Source organism: Lepidochelys kempii, chromosome 1, assembly GCF_965140285.1.
Source record: "Lepidochelys kempii isolate rLepKem1 chromosome 1, rLepKem1.hap1, whole genome shotgun sequence".
Classification (NCBI taxonomy): Eukaryota; Metazoa; Chordata; order Testudines; family Cheloniidae; genus Lepidochelys; species Lepidochelys kempii.
In genome coordinates this window covers 286,620,276-286,644,792 of record NC_136380.1, presented here as the reverse complement: position 1 = coordinate 286,644,792, position 24,517 = coordinate 286,620,276, and the positions used below count along the sequence as shown (strand labels likewise).

The window sequence follows — 24,517 nt, the reverse complement described above, 5'->3', positions numbered from 1 at the left end:
GGAGACACACAATTCTCCCCCAAGGAGTCACAAATTTAATTAACACTATTTTTTTTTTAACAAGCATCATCAGCATGGAAGCATGTCCTCTGGAATGGTGGCCGAAGCATGAAGGGGCATTCAAATGTTTAGCATATCTGGCACATAAATACCTTGCAATGCCAGCTACAAAAGTGCCATGCGAACCCCTGTTCTCACTTTCTGGTGACATTGTAAGTAAGACGTGGACAGCATTATCTCCCGTAAATGTAAACAACCTTGTTTGTCTTAGCGATTGGCTGAACAAGAAGTAGGACTGAGTGGACTTGTAGGTTCTAAAATTTTGCATTGTTTTGTTCTTAAATGCAGTTATGTAACCATAAAAAAATCTACATTTGTAAGTTGCAATTTTACAATAAAGAGATTGCACTACAGTACTTGTATGAGATGAATTGAAATACTATTTTTTGTTTATCATTTTTCAGTGTAAATATTTGTAATAAAAATATAAAGTGAGCACTGTACACTTTGTATTCTGTGTTGTAATTGAAATCAATATATTTTAAAATGTAGAAAAACATCTAAAATATTTAATACAATTCTATGGTTGAACAGTGCGATTAAAACTGCGATTAATTGAGATTAATTTTTTTAGTTAATCGCGTGCGTTAACTGCGATTAATCGACAGTCCTAGTAACAACCATACTATATTTCTTTTCCAGACGCTATAAATAATTTAAAGCGAGTCCCACATCAGAAGACAAAATAAGTATATTTTTGCACTCTCCAACTCAGTGTGTTTTTTTTCATTCTCCCAGACCTTAGGAGATCCCTCTGTCCTGCAGAGTCTACAGGGGATTCCACAAGCTCCTGAGTAATCAAGGAACATAATGTATTGCTTCTACTTCCCTTTGCCACAAATCCAGGAACCTTTATGGTGCTTCCACTCAGTGAGGCTCCATGAGTGCTCTCACTCAAGCCCCTGTGTCAGGGTCTGTCACTGCCTAGCCCAATATGTGTGACTGGATATATCTTATACATCCATTTTCATGGCAATATTCAAAGATTAATACTTCAGTGTGAGCTTGGAATTGTCCCATTTATGAGGTAATTCACCCATTAGGCAGGCCTCAGTAACATATGTAAACACTGTATTCATTGAATTGAGTTAGGGAATAAATCACATCGGTAAAGTGAGCAAGATTTGGTCCTCCTCACTTTGGAGGAAAATAGCCCTAATTATATTACAAAACTCAACAGGTATACTGGATAAATAAACACAGGTGTTTGAGATATTCTAACCACTTTCCTCCTACAAATCATTTTGGGCTTCTATGCTTTCAGATAACTCCTAGATAATTGATTATGGGAATATCACTCGGCCACTCATGGCACAACATTTTAAATCACCTATTTACATTGCTTTCTTTCAATGTGATGTCTCATTTGGAGGCACAGTCAGTTAGGTCTTTGGGGTCCATCTAGACTAGCATAATTTCCTACCTCTCTCCAATACTCTGCTATTTGAGCATAGAAAAAACCCAACCCAGTAAATTTAGATCCCACCGATAACAGGCTGTGAAATGAGTTAAGGAACCATGTTTGGTCTTCATTTAGACATGGTTTCAGGTAACACAGTTTGCCCAAACAGTGTGGATGGGGGAAAAAATCATATCAAAGACATGGTTAAAAAGGCATTCTGGGTTTTGAAAAATGGTTTTAAAAACAGTTTGGCTCTAACTATGCAAATAACCAATTTAGTTACAACCATGTTTAAAGAAAGCTTAGACTCAGTTCAAGGCTGAGCATAGACAAGGTCTTCATGGCATAAGGTGTCTGACCCAGTTATAGCACACAAGAGCTAAGGAAAGGCAGTTCTCTACAGCCACCTCGGTACACTAGGATAAACAGTACACACTAGCACAGAGATACAGGATGACTAAAAAAATATGAAGAAAAATCCCTAATCTTTAAAGAGCTGCCTTCTAGGACACAGTGGGACATCTTTAAATTTTGCATATATGGGGACCCTGGTGTAGACTCATAGCTCAATGGGAATGCAACTCCTCTTCCTGTTGCCTCCTTGCTTGGGTCCACATGGAGCGATGAGTAGGCCTAATCTACATACACTGAAGTTCACACCTTCTGTTTCTGCCCAGAATACCTCAAAAGAGCGCCTAACTTTCACAGGCAATTGATTTTTAACTCATATATTTTGTTATTTCAGTGCATGAATGTGTGGGGACACTCTTACTTCAGAATAAAAGTATATTGTTTTGATTTTGCTTAAGTCACTCAATAAACCTTACTTAAGAAAAATTGAATGAGGCCTCCTAGAAAGAGAAACTAACCCTTGGACTGGCTAGAAATGTTTGGTTAAATTCTACTAAGCATTGAACATAAGAACTGATGCAGTATTTTTAAAATTAATCTTATGTTTTCAAGAATAAAAAGGCCAAGTTTGGTTTTCTTTGATGTATGGAGTCATAAATTATTTGTGTATATTCCTACAATCATAGTTTTTTTGAATATCCTGAAAATTTTGTGAAGTCTAAAAGCTGCACAAACTTTAGAACAAATGATCAGTTGTGAAAATTTTTAACAGGACAAGTGAATTTCCTGTTGTTCAATATTCTCCTGATTAAAGTGTTTCTAAAATTCAATCAACTGGCAGAATCCCTTCTCCCCCCATGATTTTGGTAAGAAACACGCTGCAAAAATAATGAATGGCAAATTAAATTTCATAAACAAATAGGGCCAGTCAAAAAATGTTGAATCTCACAACTTACACAAAAAAGGGTCAAATTTTTCTTGTCTTCTCTTTTTTTGTGTGTGAAAAAAGTCATTCCGTTTTTCAAATTTTAGAATCTGAAAACTTTTGACAAGAAAAAGGGACACTTTTTTTTAATAAAAAATTATCCCATTTGTTAACCAGCTCTACAAGTAACCTGTACTCTAAAAATGGTTAGGGTAACAACAAACCATTATCTATTAAAAATAAAAATCAGAGAGGCCTGTTCTCCTTAGAATAGCATTGTTAAATAGTTACACTTAATTGATCTGTTACTTAACAGGTTATAAATGATGTATGGAGCTCCCAGAAGAAATTAGTCCATAGTCTGGGCTGCAGAAGAGGACCACTGGTGGTGAATCCCTTCTGAGATGCAAAGAACACAGTTCTTCTGGTGATGGGGGGGACACAGAAATAAATGGGTGGCCTGGGAGGAACAATTTACTGGTCTGAATTTAGCTCATGTTACTACATAATACTACTGTATATAGAAATACACTGCATAATAAAATAAAGGCTTGATAGTTTTCTTATTGCAGTTCATTAATAAATTCCAGAGAAATTAAAAATAAAATATGTAAAGACTTTTAATGCACAGTCTTCTGTCAGTGTAAAAATTGTGCAGTTAAATATCATTTGTAAAACCCAATTAAGAGAAAAGGCTGGACTGTTTTATAATTTCCATAATAATTCCATAGAACAAAGGATTAACATAGACAATTCAATTAGCTTGCACTAACCACTATTGCACACCCATCTAATTAGTTTCCACTTCACATTTTAAGAGACACTTCCGAGTAATCAAGATCCAGATTTGGCCAACAGCACCTTTGACACTCCTATTTAGGGATAAAATATGCAGCTGCAGTATAATTCCAAAATGATCATTTTGGGTACCCTATCAAAGGCCCAACATTTGTAGCCTGCAGAATTGGTGAGTGCATCCATTTTATGTGTGTTAAACTTATGCACTCAAGATTATGTAGATAAAAGGAGGAAGACTGAGAAGGTGTCCAAGATGGTGTACTCTGCTTCCACAAAGTGAACAGCTAGGCAGCACAGATAGAAAAAGTTATCACATCCTGTTTCCAGAGTTACAGTGACGTCTTTGATGATGCAATATGTCTTATTCTCCATAAGAAATGAGGGGTGAGGAGGGGAAGGAGGAGGATTAATGTTTGTCAGATGGAAAAAAACAAGAATCTCCCTTCCCCCACAACTTCAGAGAGGCGTTACCAGCTTAAGTAAGATTTTGTCATTAAAAAATATATAATTTACAGACCGACCTACAAATCTTCATCTCAAATGTTATTTTTATCTTAACATATGGATGTAAAAGCTGCAAATCCACCAAAGGTATATAGACAGACATCTAAATGCCCTTGAAAGCAAGTATGTTTGAAAAGTACTGGGTATTCAGTTGAATGAATAGTGCCAAAATTCATCAGAGTTCAACAATCCCTTATCTGTAAAGTTATCCAGAAAAGAAGATGGAAATATTTGGGACATGTGTTAAGAATGAACACATTCTTGACCAGCTGGAAGAACATTAAAGTGGGGCCAACCAAAAGAATCCCTCCACTGAACACTACTCAGAGAGAGAAAACTTATGGAACTTAATAACATAGAGGACATGCAAAAAATGGCCCTGGAGCCCCAGGGATGGGGGAGCCTTGCTTGTGCCCTAACAATGTGGGAAGGATTCAGATTCTGAAGCTATAATTGACAGTTTCCTTTTTTTTTTTTAAACAAAATCAAATTGAAAAAAGATTTCAGAGTGTCCCTTTAATACCTCCAGTGTCAACATGCACTCAGGGCCCTTTAAATTTTTTTGAATTTCATTCATTGGAGTGTTTGTTCATTGGCAAGGATGTTCACTGGACATCCAGTGGCTAGACACCCGGCCACCAGACATATACTGCATCACATGTCAGACGTCATGTTAAAAGAGCAGTTTAATAACATACTTATCCCTAACTACATTTTTGAATAGTGGTAATATCAATATTTTCAATGTCAAATTCATATTTTATTGTAATTATATTGTTACACAGTGCTAATACCATTTTACCATGTATAAAATCAATGTTGTGTTTTTTATTACCACATAATATAAGAAATAAAATACACTAGAAATCCGTAGTGACATTCAGGGCGTCTGTGGTCTCCGTAAAGCACTCACTTAGGCTTCACTCTCATGGTTTATCATGTTAGTAGAAACCCTCAATTAAATTACTGCATGATTATTGTGCATGGTTAAATGTCCATTATTTCTGAAGCTTACATTAGTGATATTTTATATCAGATATAAAACATTCTAAACATAATAAGTATTTCTATTACGCATCAGGCTTTGGCCTCCCAACACTATCAGAGTTACTTACTGTTACTTAGAGGCTGAGCTTCTGACTATTTTATGAAAGCCCTCTTGGAATAAAGGAGGCAGGACTCGGTCTTTCAAACTGATGTAAGCAATAAATAAATGAAAACAGAAAGAAGGTAAAGCAACAGACTTACCATTAAACATGTTGCTACAATGACAAAGATGCTGAGAAATATGACAACTGCATAAAATCCTTCTTTGCTCCAGATTTTGTCCGCTTCATGCTGGCCTTGCAAAACATTTTTCTTCATTTAAAAAAAAAAAAGAGGTTGATATTCTACAATATCATGTGCAGATTAAAGAGTTCTTATCAGGCACTATGCATTAGTTCAGATTTGTTATAGTACACATTCCATATTATATGGCTCTGACTGCTGCTAGTTCCATGGCTATCTCAAATAAGCAAACCGGCTGAACTATACGTGTTTGCCACAATAATCCTAACACACCCAAAGATGATTTAAGATCTTCTTAGTGACTGTTGAAGTAATCTTCCCACAGATGCAATGGACTGGTCTTAAGCTAAGTAAACAAGACTCATTCTTTCTTGGAAACTACCTGGCTCATCAGGTAAAAGGGTAGTACTCATAAGTGTGCTGAGAAAATTGCTCTTGCTGTCTCATTTTGCTCCGTCTCCTCCCACAACACCTACAAACTAGCCTATGTACTATCCACACCTTACTCAGAAGTGAAAACAGGTGCAAACAGAATCTCATGATGTATTAATAAGCTGAAAAGCCCTGACATTCTAACCTAAAGAAAAACAACCCCTCCCCCTATTTTAAATTCTGATTGTACTTCAAACAATTTCCTAACTTTAGGGACTCCCAATGATATTACAGTTCTAAAGCAGCTCTGTATGCTGAAAAATGCAGAGCTGTTGGGAAATATAAAATAAAAAACAAATAATGTTTATTCTGTCTTTATTGCAGTGAGAAAGCCTGGTTGGAATATGAAATTATAAGATTTTGGCGATATTTTCAAATGGAAAAAAGCTTAATTGAAACTTGGTTCTAATAGAATCCTCAGTCCAACTGTAATACATTATTCAGAATATGATGTATATACTTGCAGCAAATGCAATCTTCACTTGTGTGTTTCAAAGGGAAAAAGATTACATACAAATAGACTTGAAAGAAATTAAGTTGTACATATTAATACAGAAAGTCACACTCCTAATCTCAGTCTATTTCTTTATTGTATTTCTTGAATAAAATTGTCAAGTTGAGAGAAAAGAAAGTATTTAAATCAGGTCTTCAAGATGCATTTCCGAAGTCTCAATGCTCCCCTTTCATAGAAAAGCCCTGTAGAGAGCCTAATCTGTAATTTAACCAGCTAATTCATGTGAAAACTAAAAATTGCCTTCTCTTCACTATGATTTTCCTCAATTTAATCAACTTGAGTTAAGAACAAACTTTCTTTCCTAGGCCTTGTCTACACTTGTGCAGCATGTAGGATACAGGTAGCCACACACCACAGTGAACAGGAAGCTCCATCCACACTCACTGCTGTGTGTAGCTACATGTGGCTGTGAAAAGCTCCAGCAGGGGGAAGATAGCAGGGAAAGGCTCTGGCAGTGGGGAGCTTCTGGAGCGTTTCCCTGCCACCTCCCTCTTGTTGGAGCCTTTCCCTGCTGCTGGAGGCTTTCACTGCGGCAGGGAAAGGCATCAGCAGGGTCGGGAGGCAGGGGGATACTTCACTGCTAAATACAGCGGTGTAGACATGGGAGGCACTGTGCAGCTGGCCTGTGTCAGCTGACTCAAGGTCCAGGGGCTCAGGCTAAGGGGCTGTTCAACTGTGGTGCAGATGTTTAGGGCTCTGGGATCCTGCAACCCCAGAACCCAGGCTCTAGTCCAATCCCAAATGTCTGCACTGCAATTAAACAGCCCTTTAGTCTGAGCCCCGGGAGCCTGAGTCAGCTGACATGGGCCAGCCACAAGTGTTTAATTGGAGTGTAGGCATACCCCTAGAGAACTGTGCAGGATACATACCCTGGGGGTTCAGGTGTGTTTCTTCTCTACTTGCCTAAGCAGTGCCTCTCCGTCTACACTGCTACTTATATCCATACCTGCTGGGCATGCAGCATGTGTACTCTACACACAGTTGCAAGTATGGACATGTCCCTAATGAAGACCCAGGAAGCCCTATTGCAAATATTCTACGAGGTTGACTTTATAGACTTGGAGTCACGTGATCACCACAGAGGGAAAAGTTCAGGAGTCTCATGGGGGTGGGGCGTGGGGTGGTCTGCAAACTCAATAGGGCCTTCTGCTCCATGCTGATCCCTGGGCATGGTTTGGAGCTATGTTGTCATTGTGTATGCTAGCATGCTCTGAAATCTGCCAGGTCTCCTGGGACCTTGCCAAATTGAGCAATGCTACACGCCTTCATAAACCCCTTTGACCTAGAGCCCTCCCAAACAGGGAAAGCCCTGCTCAGGTAGAATTCAAGCAAAGGAGTTTGTATGCACTGATGGGAACATGGACTCCAGGGACAGAGGGACCCATAACTGAGAGCAGCCGCTGCTGTTTTGATTTGACACAGATTTGCTTCCCTCTAGTTGTAGAGGGAGACAGAAGCATTCAGTGCCTAGTCTGTGTAATTCACAGAATGTAGCTTTATAGAATACAGCACACACAGATAAGTATTTGATAGTAATTTTTTTTTAAAAAAGTACCCCTAAATTAACCATCCTATCTATTGACTTAGAAAATACTTCATTAACAAGAATATTCTTTTGTTGAGATGCCAGTCTGTCACAGCACTGAAGGCCAGATGGCAAAATGAAACTCACACAGTACACCCACTAAAATCAGTGAGAGTACTTGGGTGGGAAACTGCTCAGCAATGTGAGCACTTTGTTTCAAAACCTGACCCTAAGGGCTCTGTACGTGTCCACAGGCTGAAAACGAATTATAAATCACCTTGTTGCAGTGAACCACTCAAAAAACTGAAGCATTTTCAATGGTACACTGGCATACTAGCCAATTATTTCTGCTGAAATTGTTCTTAACCATATTTAAACAACAATAAATTCACTGCTTTCACTATTTGTTTCGTGCAATTCAGTTACCTCAATGCAGTGAGGAGGTCATTTCATCTAATATTTACAGGATAGGCCTGGGTCTTCATGCTGGCTTAAGGCCCAACATTGCAGCTGCCCTGCATTTTGAACTCCCATTGACAGCCATGGGAATTCCGTGTTCAGAGCAGCTGCAGCACTGGCCCATAAGCTATAAACTAACTGTTTGACCTTGGGGAGGTTACCTGACAACCTTCCTGTGTTTCAGACATCCCACGTGGAAAACTGGATTAAAAGCAGGAGCTCACTGAGCATCAGCTGAGCTGCCCTTTCATCAGTAAATAAATGCTGCCCTGTACCTCCCCATCTAAAGACCAAATAAACTAGAGAGTTAACTAGGTAACACAATTTTTGAACTACTGGCTGAAGGACTTTAATTACTTTATTTTTAGTACATGAATGGAACAGTAGAGCTTTTTTTTAAATGGTAGAACTTATTATATAAGTAGTTGAGTCTACCGCAATTCTTCTCCATTATAAATGCAGGGCACATTTTCTCCTGATTTTGTTTTTCTCAAAGTCAGATCTAAACCATTTTGAAACGTTAGGTAATGTCTATAAAATGGCAAAAATGACACACCACAGCTCTAACACTGACTGACATGCCATTTTGGAACACCGAAATACTACGTTAGCCTAACGAAAGAAGTCTGTTCCCGTGATTCTAATGCAGAGCGGGAAGGACAGCAGAACTCTTACTTAAACTCTTCTGTAATTATGATAGCAGGGGTTCTGGACTATTGTAGCTGAGTCACTTCACGTCTATGATAAGAAAATAATTTGTGAGACAGTGTCAATTGTTCAGGATTATTTGTTCTGAGGTCCAGGAAAACTGATAAGATGGGGCTATACACAATTAAGTAAATTTAAAACAGCTTAGTTGTTAAGCTCCTAGAGACAAAAGCTTTCCTGGTACAGTCCTCCTTATTGAGAGCAGAAAGTCGGAGATGGTAAAAAAAAAAAAAAAAAAAGCCTGTCAGCAGAGACAGACACTGAAACTTAAAGATGCAATAGCTAAGTGGCGGTATAATGTAATGCTTTGATTTTCTCACAGGGCTTGTATACACACACACTTGCACCAATTTAGTTTAACTGGTGCAATACCCTCTGTAGACACTCTTACGTCTGTTTAGCAATAGTTTGTATCAATATAGCTTGAGTTAGTATGGAATCAATTTAAGCTAAATTGATATAAACAATTTCTAAATGGATTCAAGAATGTCTATGTAAGGGGTTATGTATGTCTGCTCTGGTTTATCTAAACTGGTTCAAGCTAGTGTGCAGACAAGCCCTCGGTTTTTTTTATAATTTTTTTTCTCTATGATAATTTTGGACCTAACCTGTTACTAAGGCACCTCCTGTGGACCATTCTCAGGGACAAAGGAAATGAACGCCTGACCTCTGGTAATAGAGAGAGGTGGGAGAGAAGAAGCACTTGACCAGTAGCACTCTGTGCAAGGCATGGAAAGAAAGCTGACCATTCTCAAAAGATGCTTCCAACACACTGGCTGCAGTCAGTAAGGAGCATAAGTAAAGCCTGGGGACCACAGAAATTGGTGTGGCTCTGGGTTATACCCCCTTATTGCCTCTGTCCTGTAAACATTTGTTCTTTAGGTGGATTTAGGGATACGTGAAAAATTGGTCAGTTAACATGGCTGGGAGGTGAAGATTAAATGTAGCTGTCTTTTAGTCCTTGATTTCTACAAAGACTTACACATGAGTAGTTCCACTGAAGACAGTGGGACTAGTTACATGTGTAAAGATAAGCATATGCATAAGTCATTGCAGGATCAGGGGGCCTTATTTATGTAATCTGTTAAAAATGGAATAAAGACATTCAAATAATGCTCTTATCTTCCCAATAGCATTAAACCCACCTGACTTTATGAGCTATTTTGTATGAAGAATTCTAGAGAAAACTCCATGAAACCTTTAACTTTGTATTGGCTACATTTATCTGATTGACAGAAAGAGAATTCAAATACCTAGTAGTTCTAGGCTATTGAAACTGAGGAATGACAAGTTACTATTTCATGCAACATAGGTGAGATTTCAAAGTCAGCACTTTGTTTTTTCAGACAGTCCCTCCGAGCTTGAAATCTTTTCTCCATTCATAAGGAATTATTCACATATGCTTTCTTCCCTTGTCCATTTGAATTGTTATTTGTAATTGAAGTATTTGGAACAGATAATCATATCTCTCAAATTCAGACACTTCAGCACTAAAGTAAATCCTCATTTAAAGAAAGTATGTCTGGGCTGCAGCCTGGTTAGCTGATTGGAGTTGTAATGAACAGATCTGACATTAGGACAGGACTGCTTAGCTTCACTTTGTGATCCTATAACTCAGTCTCCTATAACCTCAGTATCTGCACCGTGAAAACCCTTTCATTTTCATAATTTACCTGCTGTAGGAAACACATATGACTTTGCTCATTATAACTTGTTTTTTATATTTTCAGTATGAAAAGTGCAATATATTGCAGCACTTTACACTGAATTTAAACTTTCAAATGAGGTAGAAAAATGGCAGTGCAGCAACTATGTAGGTTAGTATAGCACCCATTATGCACTCAGCAATGGCTCACACACAGGCCTGGACATAAAGGCCCTGATCCTTTGCTTGGCATAGGAATCAACGGGACTGGGGTGGGGAGGGGGGACTGGAGCTGGTCAAAGTTTTTTATTCAGAATGTTTTTTTGACCAAAAACTGTTCTCTCATCAAAATAGAAATTTGCACAGGAAAATCTGTTTTTGATTAACTGTTTTGAGATCGTTCATGAAATTGACCTCACAAAGAGTCCAAGGGGCTTTATGTGTAATTATGGGCTTCCAAGCACCAAACAAGATCCAAAGTGATTTGATTATAGCCTGATGTGTGTGTGAACTCAGTGGCTTCCTTTCCTTTTTTCTTTAATTATTATTTCCTTTGGTGTCACGAGCAAAACCCACAGTCAAATATATGTCCAAATACAATGTCTGCAGAGCACTGCCGATGTGGCAGTGCTGGACCTGTGTTTAAATAAAAGTAGTAATAAAAAATAGCGAGACGTTTTAAGGGCTCTCTCTTTTTTGGGCTAGGTAAAAAACATAAAGTGGGAAAACTTTCAGATCTCTCACTCCCAGAAAACAAAGTCAGCAATAGATAAAATAAACAAATACAATGCTCCCAAAGCCATTCAAGACACAGTTTAACCCTGTATGGACCAAGCGGGAGGTTGGACTTGAAGTGGAGAATTATCATGAAATCGGAATTCTATTTGTGTCTTCACAGAAGTCTTCAGATCAGCCAACTCACATATAAAAGACCAATGTTTCTTCGGCCATGTCTATACGTACAGCAGTGCAGTGGTGCAGCTGTACCAATATAGTTGTGTCGCTCCAGCATGGCTGGTGAAGATGTTCTATGCCGACAGGAGAGAGCTCTCCTATCAGTATAATAAAATCATTTCTGTGAGTGGCAGAAGCTACGTCAGCAGGAGAAGCTCTCCCACCAACACAGTGCTGAGCACACGAGTGCTTATGTTGGTGTAACTTATGTTGCTCGGGGTGTGTGTGGATTTTTCACACCCCTAAGCAACATAAATCATGCCGACATAAGCGGTAATGTTGCCATAGCCTGAATGATTATATGATCCATTCAAGCGTTATTTAAATTATTTAACAGGATTATTTTTTATTATTGCCTTGCAGTAATAATAAAAACAACTTATTAGCCATACATTCTCCTCAGTATCAGTACCTTAGCCTCAGAACTCACGCAGGCCTTAATAATTATATTTAGAGTTGACTAATTTACAGTAAACTCTAATATATTAGGCACATGATAACCTACCTCTGGGGAAACCTCTGTAATTCCAAACTGGGATAAACTTTGATGCAGAATATTGATATTAAGTGAACGCAACACCTCTTCGGATGGAAGTGCGTCAGAAATTCCTGGTTTTCGATTTACTGGAGATGCAAACAGCTCAACGCAGTTCTTCTTCCCCTAGATAACACAAATCATAAAATATTTGATTCTGAATCATTCCTGCCAGCCACAATTTTTAATCATATTTTAAAAAATGAAAAATATAGTGTAAGGAGGATTGCAACTGCTCGCTTGCTCTCTTTCTCCACTCACATTCCATTTCGAGCAATTTAAACTTCACAGGATGGACAATAAAAAAAATAGTATATGCTGTATTTTTTCCTCTCTCACTCCCTATTAGATTATCCTCACCTTAAAGTCACCATCTTTAGAGGTTTGTCCTTCAGCGAAACGGCTTTGCATCGTGACATGTTGGTGTTTTGTTGTTACTTTGCAATCCAATGTCAACACATTGCAATTTTATGTGACGCTGAGGCACAAGATTCTCATTGCAATGTCATGCTATTAGATGCCACAGCAATGTGACAGGACCCTAAAAGTTGGCCTGGAAGTTGTGTTGACTCCATAGAAAAGCCTGCTTGCATTTCTGATATCTTGCAATTTATTGTTACAGGATGGGGATAAATTAATTAAAACTGGAATAATCTTGGGTTTTTTTCAGGAAGTATACTCATCCTACTTCACTACTTTCATTGTTATGAAGAAACAGATATGACCTTGCTATATTTAAGGTATTGAGCCATTACAGTCAGAAGTATAACTTCACAGACATCAGATTTAATGGGACACGTTCAAGGATAATTAGCTTAAATTTGACCTCCATAGAAACCATAGCATACACAGAGGTTGCCATTTTCTCCTACAGGGTTGTGCTCTTACTTAGAATAAACTTTTATAGTTTCCATTGATTTCTTCATTGGAAGCAGAATTCACCATTCCCCAGAAAACAATTGACAGGAGTTCAGTCCCCACAAACCCATAGATCTTGTGGATTAGCCAGATGAAAGAGCACATTCGTGGAGATTCCTTGCCTCCATATTGCCATGAATTCTTTCCCATCTTCTACTAGGCCCCAGACCCTACAGCTCTTGCAGGAGGCAGGTTGCCAGCAGCTCCACCACCACAGATGCCCCTAGAGCAGGGCTGTTTTGGGGGGGCAAGAGATTCCAGAGGAGATCCGCCACCCTCTTTTTCCTGTCCCATTCACAGAGTCAGAACTCTATAGCCCTGATGGAGGGGTTTCTATGGGGTTTGTGGAGGGGGGGAGCTTGCTGAGGAGGTACTTTTCCCGCCTTTTAGTGCCTCCCTTAGGTAGGTTCTCCTTCGCTTACAGAAAGGACTTTATACCTTCTGTTAATGTAGGGCTTTGCTCACAAGCAGTGTTGTATCGAGGGAACTGCTGTCTAGTTGTAATAGCAAGAGGAATGGGAGTAAGGATGTTTCAGTTACATTATTAATGCATGTGACTACTGACTCGCTGTGTGATCTTGGCCAAATCATATAACCTCTTTGTGCCCCATTTTATCCATATAGAAAATGGGTAGATTAATACCTTCCTCACCATGGGTGTTGAGCAGACTAATATTAATTAATGTTTCTAATGTGTTCTGGGCAAGGTGTAAGGGCAAAATGTTAATATGTCTACCCTCAAACCACAAATTAAAAGAGAAAGTAAGAAACCACGGAGTCAATGGGAAAACACAATATGCAGCATGCTCTCAATTACCCAGGCTCCTCAGAGCACATTAGGAAAGCTGCTACACGACATGTTATGCCAGAGTATTTGAGGACCCATAAGGAAAGTTCCCGTTTTAGTTGCACTTTTCACTGTGTATGCCTTATAACTTTAACATTTTGGTTAATGTGGGGGACAAGAAGATTGAGCACACCCTGCCATGAATGACGTTCCTAAAGAAAATGAAAAGAATGTCATTGCATTGCTATTGATCTTTCCTTTTGTACAGCTCGTGTGATCCTCTCACAAAGACATTATTTGAAAGGTATTTTTGATCCCTTTTGGCATATAAAATCTTATCATACTAGGAAATACATTTATATCGAACCTGTCAATCCTCTTCACAGGTATTCAGCCCACACCGTGCCTGAAAAAAGCTACCTTCACTTGGAACAATAATGGAATGCTAGCAACACACAGATTGTATGGCTTTTCTGTTTAATGGCAGAAATGCCCTGTGGAAAACAACAGTTATAGATTCCTACAGTCAGCCATTAACATTAACCTTTAAGTACTTTATATAGTATAGTAGTGTGACACGCTATACCTCAGGGAGTGCCCTGTAACCCCCATATTCATCATTTGTGTAAAACTGTGATAGTACATATAAATCATCCCATGTAAGGGATCACAGGAAAGGTTATGATCTGCTGAAACCTATCGTTCTATCTAAATATGTATATCATGATGTATATGTATATATATATTATGTATATCATAATGATCAGTGATGCTGAATGCACCACAACTTATGGTAAATTGTTCCAATAGTTAATTGCCCTCACTATTAAAAATTTGCACTTTATTTCTAGTCTGTTTGTCTAGCTTCATCTTCCAGCCATTAGATCTAGTTTTAACTTTGTCTGCTAGACTGAAAAGCCCTCTACTATCAAATTTCTGTTCCCCATGTAGGTACTTAAAGACTGTGATCAAGTCCCACCTTAACTTTATCTTTATGAAGCTGAATAGATGGAGCTCCTGGAGTCTCTCACTATAAGGCAGAGGTCCCCAAAGTTTGGTGAGCACCCTCCCCCAGGGGGGCTTGGTGGGACCTTTGGGGGGCATGGTGGGTCCAGGCCAGCTCCCGTTGGGGGTGGGGAGCAAGTGCCACCCAGCCCCTCCCTGCCCCAAGGTCTGCTCCAGCCCTGCCCCCAGCCATGGCCCCAGCTCCCAGCCCTGCGCCTGGCCCCGTCCCCAGTCTCAGTGCAGCTCCACGCCTGGCTGAGGGGCCTGGCTGTAGCTCCGCTCCCACCCAGGGCCGAGGCTGGGGGTGGGGCCAGGAACGGAGACGCACCTGGCCGTGGTCCTGGCTGCTGGCCCCCACCAGGGCCTGGTTGCAACTCTGCTCCCGCCCCCATCCCTGGCTTTGGCTCAGTCCCCATCCCCAGTCTCATTCCTGTGGCCCCAGCCTCGGCCCCCTTACTCCTGTCTATGTCCCCCCCAAGCTGCACCCCACTCCCAGCTGTGGCGGGGAGGTAGGGGGGAGCTGACAGGGGTAAGGTAGGCACAGCCCTCAAAAGTTTGGGTCCCACTGCTATTAGGCATATTTTCCAATCCTTTAATCATACCTGTGGCTCTTCTCTTAACCCTCTCCAATTTTTCAACATCCTTCTTGGATTGTGGACAACAGAACTTGACACTACACTATTCTAGTCGTGGTTATGCCAGTGCCAAATACAGAGGTAATATAACCTCCCTACTCGTCAATATTCCTGTGTTTATACATCCATGGATAGAGCCCCACGCGGATACAAAATCCATCTCCACAGATATGGATATCCGCAGATATAAATTGGTATTTGCGGAGCTGCAGGGCTCTACCAGGAACTGCAGCAATGAAACCAGCAGCATGTTGAGACTCTGCTCCCAGGAGCCAGCACCCTGTGCCGGCAGCTCCTCCGACATGGATATACCACCCCCAGCCCTGCCCTGGTCTTGCTCGTGTGTGCAAGCGTCTCAGATGCTCCCAGACAGGAGACGCAAACTGCTGCATGGAAAGAACTCCTGTCCAGAAGCGTGGGAGCCATTTGCACACACCGGCACGACCATGGACAGCTCTATCCATGGATCGAATTAGGCCTGTTAGCCATAGTGTGACACTGCGAGCTCATATTAAGCTGATTGTCTGGAAAAGACTTGAGGATAATGGATAGTCACTGATCCCACAAGATAGAGTCCCCCGTTCTGTACCTATGGGTTTCATCCTTTGCTCCTAGATGTATGACCTTACATTGAAATGCATATTGTTTGCCTGTGCCCAGTTTACCAACCCATTGAGATGTCTCTGCATCAGTGACCTGTCCTCTTCATTATTTACCACTCCCTCAATCTTTGTGGCATCTGCAAACTTTATCAGTGATAATTTTATGTCTCTCTTACCTCCACCCCAAGTCATTGATCAAAATGTTAAATAGCATAGGGCCAAGAAAGAATCTATCCCTGTGGGACCCACCTAGAAACACAGCATCTTAATGAAGACTCCCCATTTATAATACATTTTGAGATCCCTCATTTAACCAGTTCTTATTTCATTTAATGTGTGCCATGTTGATTTTGTATCGTTGTAGTTTATTGATCAAGATTTTGTGGGGTACCAAGTCTAATGCCTTACAGAATCTATTACATCAAAACTATAACCTTTATCAGTCCAATTTGTACTCTTATCAGAAATATCAAGTTAATTTGACAGGATCTATTTTCCATAAACCTGTGCTGACTGGCATGAAATATTTTACTCTCCTTGCAGTGTTTATTAATCAAGTCCCAGATCACCCATTCCATTATTTTACCAGGGATTCATGTCAGGCTGACAGGACTATAATCTGGATCATCCATTTTACTTTTTTAAAATATTGGTGCAACATTTGCTTTCCTCCAGACCTCTGTGACAAACCTAGTGTTACAAGATTTATTGAAAAAAAAATCAATTTTTCCAGTCAAGAGATCTCCTTGGCTAGTTCTTTTAAAACCCTTGGATGAAACAAAGAGTTCTATAGAATTTACTCTAGAAATAATTCTAGAATTATGCTAAAATTTAATAGATCATTCATTTCCATAAGTTTTTTGAACCATGTGATAACAGCGATGTAATTTTCTATTATGCTCTACAGAATGGTTTAAAAAACTATAGAAAGGGGATCTTTTTTCAATCAGAGTCTATTGGACTTTTCCATAACAGCACGAAAGCTAATTTAATGTAACTGAAATTACCTGGTAATTCCTGTTATACAAAATTCTTGGTACTTACAATGAGTCGGTTGATATGAATTTGCTGTGGTAACAGCCCTAAAGCTGCAGCCACTCCTTGGCGGAATATCCGAAGCAATGTGATATTCAGCTTGTTTACATCCATTTGCAGTGCCTGAAAAACAAAAACAAATGAGTTCTGTGCTCAGCACATACAGTTCTCGACTAATGACTGACCTCTATGAATCTTACTAATTGTTTTTCTCAAGATGATCATCTGTGAAATTGATTTGCATTTTTAATAAGGAAAAAGTACAAGGGAAGTGTAATAAACATTGTCAGTTGAAAAAAGTCTTTACCAATGAAAAACTTCCTTTGAAGTCAATGGAATTTTACCTGAGTAAGAACTGAATTAAAGATCATTCCCCAAGAATCCACATGTAACAGCGGCCCTGTGCATGTAGATCTCTCCCTTTACAGATGGAAGGTGATGAGGGAGAGCTGCACACAACACTTCACCCCTCCCTTGCTCCTTTCTGGATACATTGTACAGATGAAGGCAGGAAGGAAGAAAGGAAATGTATTCTACAGGAGAGGCTAACCTGGAAATGAGTAAGACCTTTAGAGAGGTCTAACCCAAATCAAATTGAACTGGTTGATTTAACTGAATGAAAATGATTTTTCATGTAAGAAATTTCTCCTTTCTATTTAAAGCCATCAGTGTGGCTGAGTGACTTGCTCAAGATCCCAGAACACGTGAGGGGCGATCTGGGAGAAGCTTTCATTCAGCTCTAAAGTACCCTGGGATGGCTTCCCCCTTCCCAGATAGACCTGTGAAAGCAACATTAACTGGCAGTGGGCAAGATATCAAATTGCGACTGCGTTTGATAAAGAAAGAACTATTTTCTTAAAGAAATCTCTCTCTCAGTGACACAGGATTTTCAGTCACAAAATTTGCCTGCAACAGTTTCTGATTAGGTATAAACCAGGAAAATGTAAAACTCCAAGAGAAATATGTAAAAAAGGAGAGGTAGAGGAAAGGGAAAAGAGAGAGAAAACAAATCTCTAAATATATGTTTGTGGGAGTAGAGCTCCTTTTTAATATCGTTATGCCACTCTGATATTACTGTAACTTGGTGCCTAGATACTATGGTGATTGGTATTCTGTAAATATGATAGAGTACATATATTAGGATAGACAGATTAGATTAGAAGAATTAGATTGGTCTAATCTGCCTCGACTAGATAAACCGGGATAAAAGAGAAACATGTCTGGAGTCCAAACCTTTCTGATCCGCTGGAAATCACAAAATTATTAAGCTAACAGTACCATTATGGAGCATATACATTGTGAGCATTAGCATATGGCAGATCAATATAATAAAATGTTAGCATACATTTTAAAATTATTTCTTACTCAGTTACTGCTGCTGCTCCTTTTGCTTTGGAAAAGGAAAGACTGAAACATCCACTGTTAGACAACACTAATTAATCATTTACTCTTTGCTGATCAGCAGTGTTTATCATGTATTGCACCTGCTCTCTAAGGAGTATACAATTTTGAATCTGTTACTCATCCTCATTTCCCAGAGCAATTATTAATCTGGCTATTGCAAGTGTAGCGACAGTTTCTAGGTTTATATGTTCCAGGCAAAACAGGTGATTTGAGGGAAAAGAGTTCTTGCCTGCAATAAATAAAATGCCTGGAAAGAGATATTTCCAAAATGAAAATTCAGAACAGAAAACCAAAGAAGAAACATTTAACACTGGGATTCCATAAACATCTCAGTACATGGATTTTCATCCTGGGGGAATGAAATTGTGCACAGCGGCATTTATTTCAAATATGAAGTAATGTCTTTTCTCTATTATAATAATTTATTGATTCAAGTGCAAGATTTGTTACTCAGGCTAAAGTCAAATAAAACCTCTCTCTTTTCCCCTTTATTCTCCTTCACAACATCCTTTTGCTGCTCTGATTTCTCTGCCTGTCTGCCTCTCAAACGTACCACTGCTCTTCATTATTCTGGTTCCTTCCCTCGGAACTCCAGTAACTACATCCACCCGCCCTTACCTTCTGCTACCAAATTTCTCTCCCACCACCTACCACTTGGTAATCAGTATATCATCTATCTATCTAACTATCAGGGATAAAAAAAGGGTTCAGATGTGAGTCTTCAAAAGTGTCTGTTTCAATTTATTTTTGTTTTGTTTAAAAAAACAGGGACCAGAATATTGAAAACCATAAAACAGATCATGTGCAAAAAGAAAACTCATAAATGGGTTGCTTTATTTGCATTGCTATCCACTTAGAGATCTACCTACCTATCTATCAGATCATTAACAAATATTAATTGATCTATAGTGAATGCCAGAAAGTTGTTGTATGACACAGAGAATGAAGAATAAAAAGTTCCAACACCCTTAATAGGCACCATTTTTTGTGGCACTTGTTTGATTCAAGATTGGAGGAGTGAAAATACTCTATCCAGTGTTCTAGTGATTATTTTGTCTCTGTTATTTGTGTGACTGGAAGATGGCTTCGCATGCAAAGATGAAGGGATGGATGGCTTGGGCAGCAATGTTGGCAGTATCTATTAGGATTTTAATATGGCTTACTAAGATTCATTGTGACTACAGTTTTGGTTGGGTAGTGACAGATCTGTTATGAATAAACATGTGATTCATGATTCTACTTTTGAGTGTTATCTGGATCTGTCATAAATCAGAGCGATCTGGTTTGATACACTGAGCGAGCTTATTTGCACAACTCTGCACTCAGCCATGCTCTAACTTTTCGCAGAACAAAGAGGAGGGGTGAGTAGTGTATTGTTTTCATTCTGCTTGCAAGGCTTGAGGTAGCCAGATACAGAGACTAGTTTATTTGGCTCCTGTCATTTCCTGTACACCTGAGGCATGATGTAGATTTGTGATTTTGTTGGCTTATATACCATCAGGTCGTATGGAAAATGTCAGAGCTAAACTCTCTAAAATAGCGATGGTGCAATGTTTGGAATCCTTATGTATTATTATCTTTGATGACTCCCATGTGCATGCAGATGTCAGTGCAGATGTTTCTGGAAATTATGGACTCTTTTGGTTGTATCCAGAGGGTTTTTCCACAGAGCCAGCCACATTCTCAGGCTTGCTTTGTATCTATTTGGAATATTTCAGATACATGGGTCAGCCTTCCTGGCTCTTATCCAAACCTGAATCAGTGCATGAGATTTTCTGTGTATAATTGTGTATCAACAGCATTCTGATAATACTCTATCCCATGTCTAGAAATGAACTCACATGCAGAGAGAGAGAGATTGAAATTTTTTGACAGCTAACTTTTCCCATCATGAAATGTGGCTTAGTTGAAATCAATATTTTCCTATTGATTTTGAAAATTGCAATCCCCCCCCACGAATTTGCATTTCAAAACACATTTTTTTATTATGACTTTAAATGTTGTATTTAGAAACTGTAACATTTTGACTTGGGGATTATGGGGACTGTCGTCCCCCCCCCGACTCTTTTTAAACTTCTCTTGTATTTTTCCCAACAGGGAAAACAGGAAACATTTCGGGGTTTTGACCAGCCCAATATTTTTATAATATAATATAATGTCCATGCTGAATGATAATTGTGGCTTATGATGAAATTGCAGAGCCACAATTCTATTCTACCTGCAATTTGCATTCATTTTTCTGAAAATCAGTAACTCTTTTGATGATTAATGAATGCTCCAAATCAGGGATGTCATGGTTTCGGGTATTAGCAATTACATAGAGCTACTGATGCAAACTGCCACACATACTTTTCTGCTAGGAACCCAATGTGAATAGAAATCAAAACAGAAGCATTTGCTGGGAACTTTATACTCTTCCAAGGCCATCAGGTAATGACTGAAAATGTTGGGGGGAATCTTAGGGCTAGGCTTAAAAATTATAGAAAAAAATCACCTGTAATTGCAGAGAAAGGGATGACATACGTTGTCTGAGGTAATTAGAACCAGACAAAGTATAGGCAAATGCTGTACACACTTCTCTGTCCATATAATTTAGTTGTGACCTGGAATACACCTCTATTCCAGTCATGCAATTTTCCTATGAGGAGACTGCTGAACGAATGTATAGGTACTGAGATCAAACAGTTCATATTTCCTTGGAGCCTGTGAACATTTGGGATAACTTGTCCAAAGAATATTTTTGTGATCAAGAAATTAACTCAACATACAGATTGGTTAAGTGGTAGAAATTGGCATTTAGATTGCTGCAGCCCCGTTCATTCAAACCAAATTTTGCGTATTCAGATTGACACATTGTACAAGTTCAGTGAAATGTTCCCTGTGAGGCAAAATCTAAATTTTAGGTAAAAATCAATGCTTCTTAATTTTATGAATTTGTAAGATAATAAAGAACATATTTCTGGCACTTGATATATTCATATAGTGCAATGAAAAATAATGTATAGACACACATACTATGAGCTCTCAGAAGGAAATCAAAGACTAGAAGTAATACTAGTGGGAAGTGTAGGGATAATCTAATTAGTCAGCATGACAACTGACACAGTGGACACTGCGTTCTCCATGTTTTCCCCTAGGGGACACTGATTGAAATTGAAATGTGGGAAATACAAAATGAATGAATAAAAGGAAATCCTTTTTTGCAGTGTGTAATTAAACTGTAGAATTCACTGTTCAGACCAAGAACTTCAAATGCTAAAAGGAATTGGACATTTATATGGATAGGAAGAATATCCAGAGTTATCGTAATTAATGATAACACACATTTTGTGGAAGTGATATTAAACATCATGCTTCAGGGCTTAAGGCAAACTCTTCACAATTAGAGACCAAGTTGAGACCTAATATGGGGTGCAGAGTAACTCATATCTGCCTACTGAAGGGTTCTTACAATTTCCTCTGAAGCATCTGGTACTAGCCAGTGAGAAACAGGATATTGGGAATGCTCTGTCTAGTGCCTAGCTTTCACCTAGATTCATTCATTGAGGTTTTTAGGTATGCTTGGAGCGTTATAGTCAGGCATCTGCAGAAAGGACCCATACCCTTCATGGTTATTAAAACATGTAGACACATGTTTGGCTCATTATTGATGAGGACTGTTAACATCTCTCTTCAAGAGGGCATTCAGGGACATCTGAGATTTTGCCAAGTTTCCAGCCGTACTCTATGTTTAAATTGTTACTCAGCAAACCAGCATTGAATATTAACCACCTCACCAATTATTGTCTGATCTCAAACTTTCCTTTTTCAGGGAAGACTATTGAAAAGATAGTGATGAACCAGCTCCAGTTGCACTTTGATTCTACAGAATACTTTGATTCCTATCAGTCTAGGCTGTGCATTAATATCTATTGCTAGTGATCTTATAGCAATGCTAAAGAGTAAGATGTCTATGAGGATACTACATGATAACCACTAGTATGATCTTATGGGAAGGGACGGAATAATACATCAGAGGATTTGCTGCTTCTTCTCTGAAAAGTCTCAGAAGGCATTTTTTTGTCCCTCTCTCAGGGCTCTCACATTTGTGTCACTCCTGTTGCAGCACCTATTTGAAGACATTAGGTGATATAGCGAGATATTTTGGGCTGCATTGTCTTCAATATGCTGACGAGACTCAGTTCTACATCTCCTTTTCATCAAACCTGGGCCTGGATTCACCTCTCCTTGATTATCACGTGTTACTGGGGGGTGGAGGGTGGAATTCATTAGTCTATTCACTGTATTCTATGTCCATCTCATAACCCCCCATAAGAGCTCTGTAAGGGCCCTGATCCAAAGCCCAGTACAGTCAATGGAAGTTTTTCTTTTGAAGTCAATGGGCTATGGATCGCACCATAAGAGCTCACTGGGTTTCAGGCTCCACAGTTTTAAATGGGTAGGACAGGGGGAAGGGTGAGGGATGTCCACTCTACAGGGCACTGTACCCCACAGATCTCCAGGGCTCTTGAAATTAAGTTAATGTTGATCATGGAAGCATTGTCTGAGTCTTTGTTACCCTCTGTATTATGAGAACCACTTGGTGGAGGGTAAGGAAAGGTTCTGGAGGCAGCAGGAATGCAGTGGGCCTGTGCCAATCCATAAGGATTGTAGGATCTTCTGGGGGTGACAGCTGAACCCCCTTGGGTTCCATAAGGAGAAGGGAGATTTCTCCTGCACCTCACAATGGCACTTTAATAAGTGATAAAGAAGAAACCCATTGAATAAAACAAGCATGCACGGAAATATATAACTCCCTTAAAAAAACAAACTATAATGTGATATTGCATCTATTTTAAGTTGAAATCTAATTTTTTCCATTGATTCAGTGTTAACTATCAGAAAGTATAGCCTGGCAATAACAAAAGTGGGTAATGTGCGAGCCTGTGACTTGGAAGAGTTGGGTTAAGTTTCCTGCTCCACCATAGACTTCTAGTGTGACCTCGTCTCTGCCTCACTTTGCCATCTGTAAAATGGTGATAGTAGCACTTCCCTACCTCACAGGGACATTGTGAGGTTAAATACACTAAAGATTCTGAGGTGCTCAGATACTGTAGTAATGGGGGCCATATACATATCTAAGATAGATAGAAATTTACAACTTGTTGAGGAGCAATCCTTGACTTTGCCTTGAAAAGTTAGTTTTTGCCCTTCTTTAATTTGGTTCTGCATTTCCCCAAAGCCTGGGTTTTAAATGAGAATGAAATGATGTCAGGCTTGTTAAAAGGATCAGGAGGGGTGTATTTCAAAGCCACTGGAATGAGAGATTTCTCAGCCCTTTCTGACCCTTTTCTCTCGTTACCGCTGAGTTATATGCCAGAGAGTTGACAGGAATGATCTGCTGCAAGAGCAAAAGACAATACACAGACAGATGAAAACATGGGGGGGTGCGGGGGGGAGAGAGAAGTTCAGCTGAACCATTTTAACCCTCTTATTCTTTGAGAAATATGTGATGATTAGTGCACAAAATTGTCCAAACTGTCCTTATTAAATGTACAGAAACCAAAGACTTCCCTCTATTATAAGAGAAAGAAAGGGTGCTATTATCTACAGTACAATTTTTATGCCCAGCATGACTGCAGCAATCATATAACATTTTAACCTCCCAAAGCTTACCTGTAATACTCGGAGTAATGGGCTCTTGAGCATGTTCAGTACACTTTGTAATACATTTTTTTTTCTCTCTGATTATGGAGTCTCTAGGTACTGTCTGTGTAAAGTTTGAAGCATGACGGAACATGTATGGTCTTTCCCTGCTTCTTTGGTAAAAGATGTATTATACGTTTTTGCAGCTCAAACGACCCTCAGTTACGGACATTTAAATTCCTGTTGTAGTTTTGTGAAATGGCTTAAAGAATATAGAAATTTTTTTGCAGGAAGCTGTCAGGAGGAGCAATGACATTTTTATCCAGAATTATAAACTAGTACATGACAGAAAATAGATGATCATTTTTTCTTTTATGTACTGGTCAAGACCAAAACTATAGCTT

At 39.2% G+C, this 24,517-nt stretch overlaps 1 protein-coding gene across 7 annotated transcripts in view; it reads right to left on the bottom strand.

Annotated features, from left to right (window-relative positions):
- Positions 1-24,517, bottom strand: part of PTPRR (protein tyrosine phosphatase receptor type R) — a 198,774-nt gene that overhangs the window by 78,477 nt on the left and 95,780 nt on the right. For 5 of the 7 annotated variants that reach the window (XR_012156754.1, XR_012156755.1, XM_073327782.2 and 2 more), the window contains 3 exons: positions 17,094-17,207; positions 12,073-12,228; positions 5,289-5,399 (listed from right to left, as the gene is read on the bottom strand). Coding sequence is in view for 5 of the 7 variants with exons in the window: in XM_073327782.2 (XP_073183883.1) it covers positions 5,289-5,399; positions 12,073-12,228; positions 17,094-17,207 (381 nt within the window). In the remaining 2 variants the exon portion in view is untranslated. Of the gene's footprint in view, positions 1-5,288; positions 5,400-12,072; positions 12,229-17,093; positions 17,208-18,429; positions 18,506-24,517 lie in introns of those variants that run through there. The other 2 variants (XM_073327784.2, XM_073327785.2) reach the window with 2 other exon arrangements.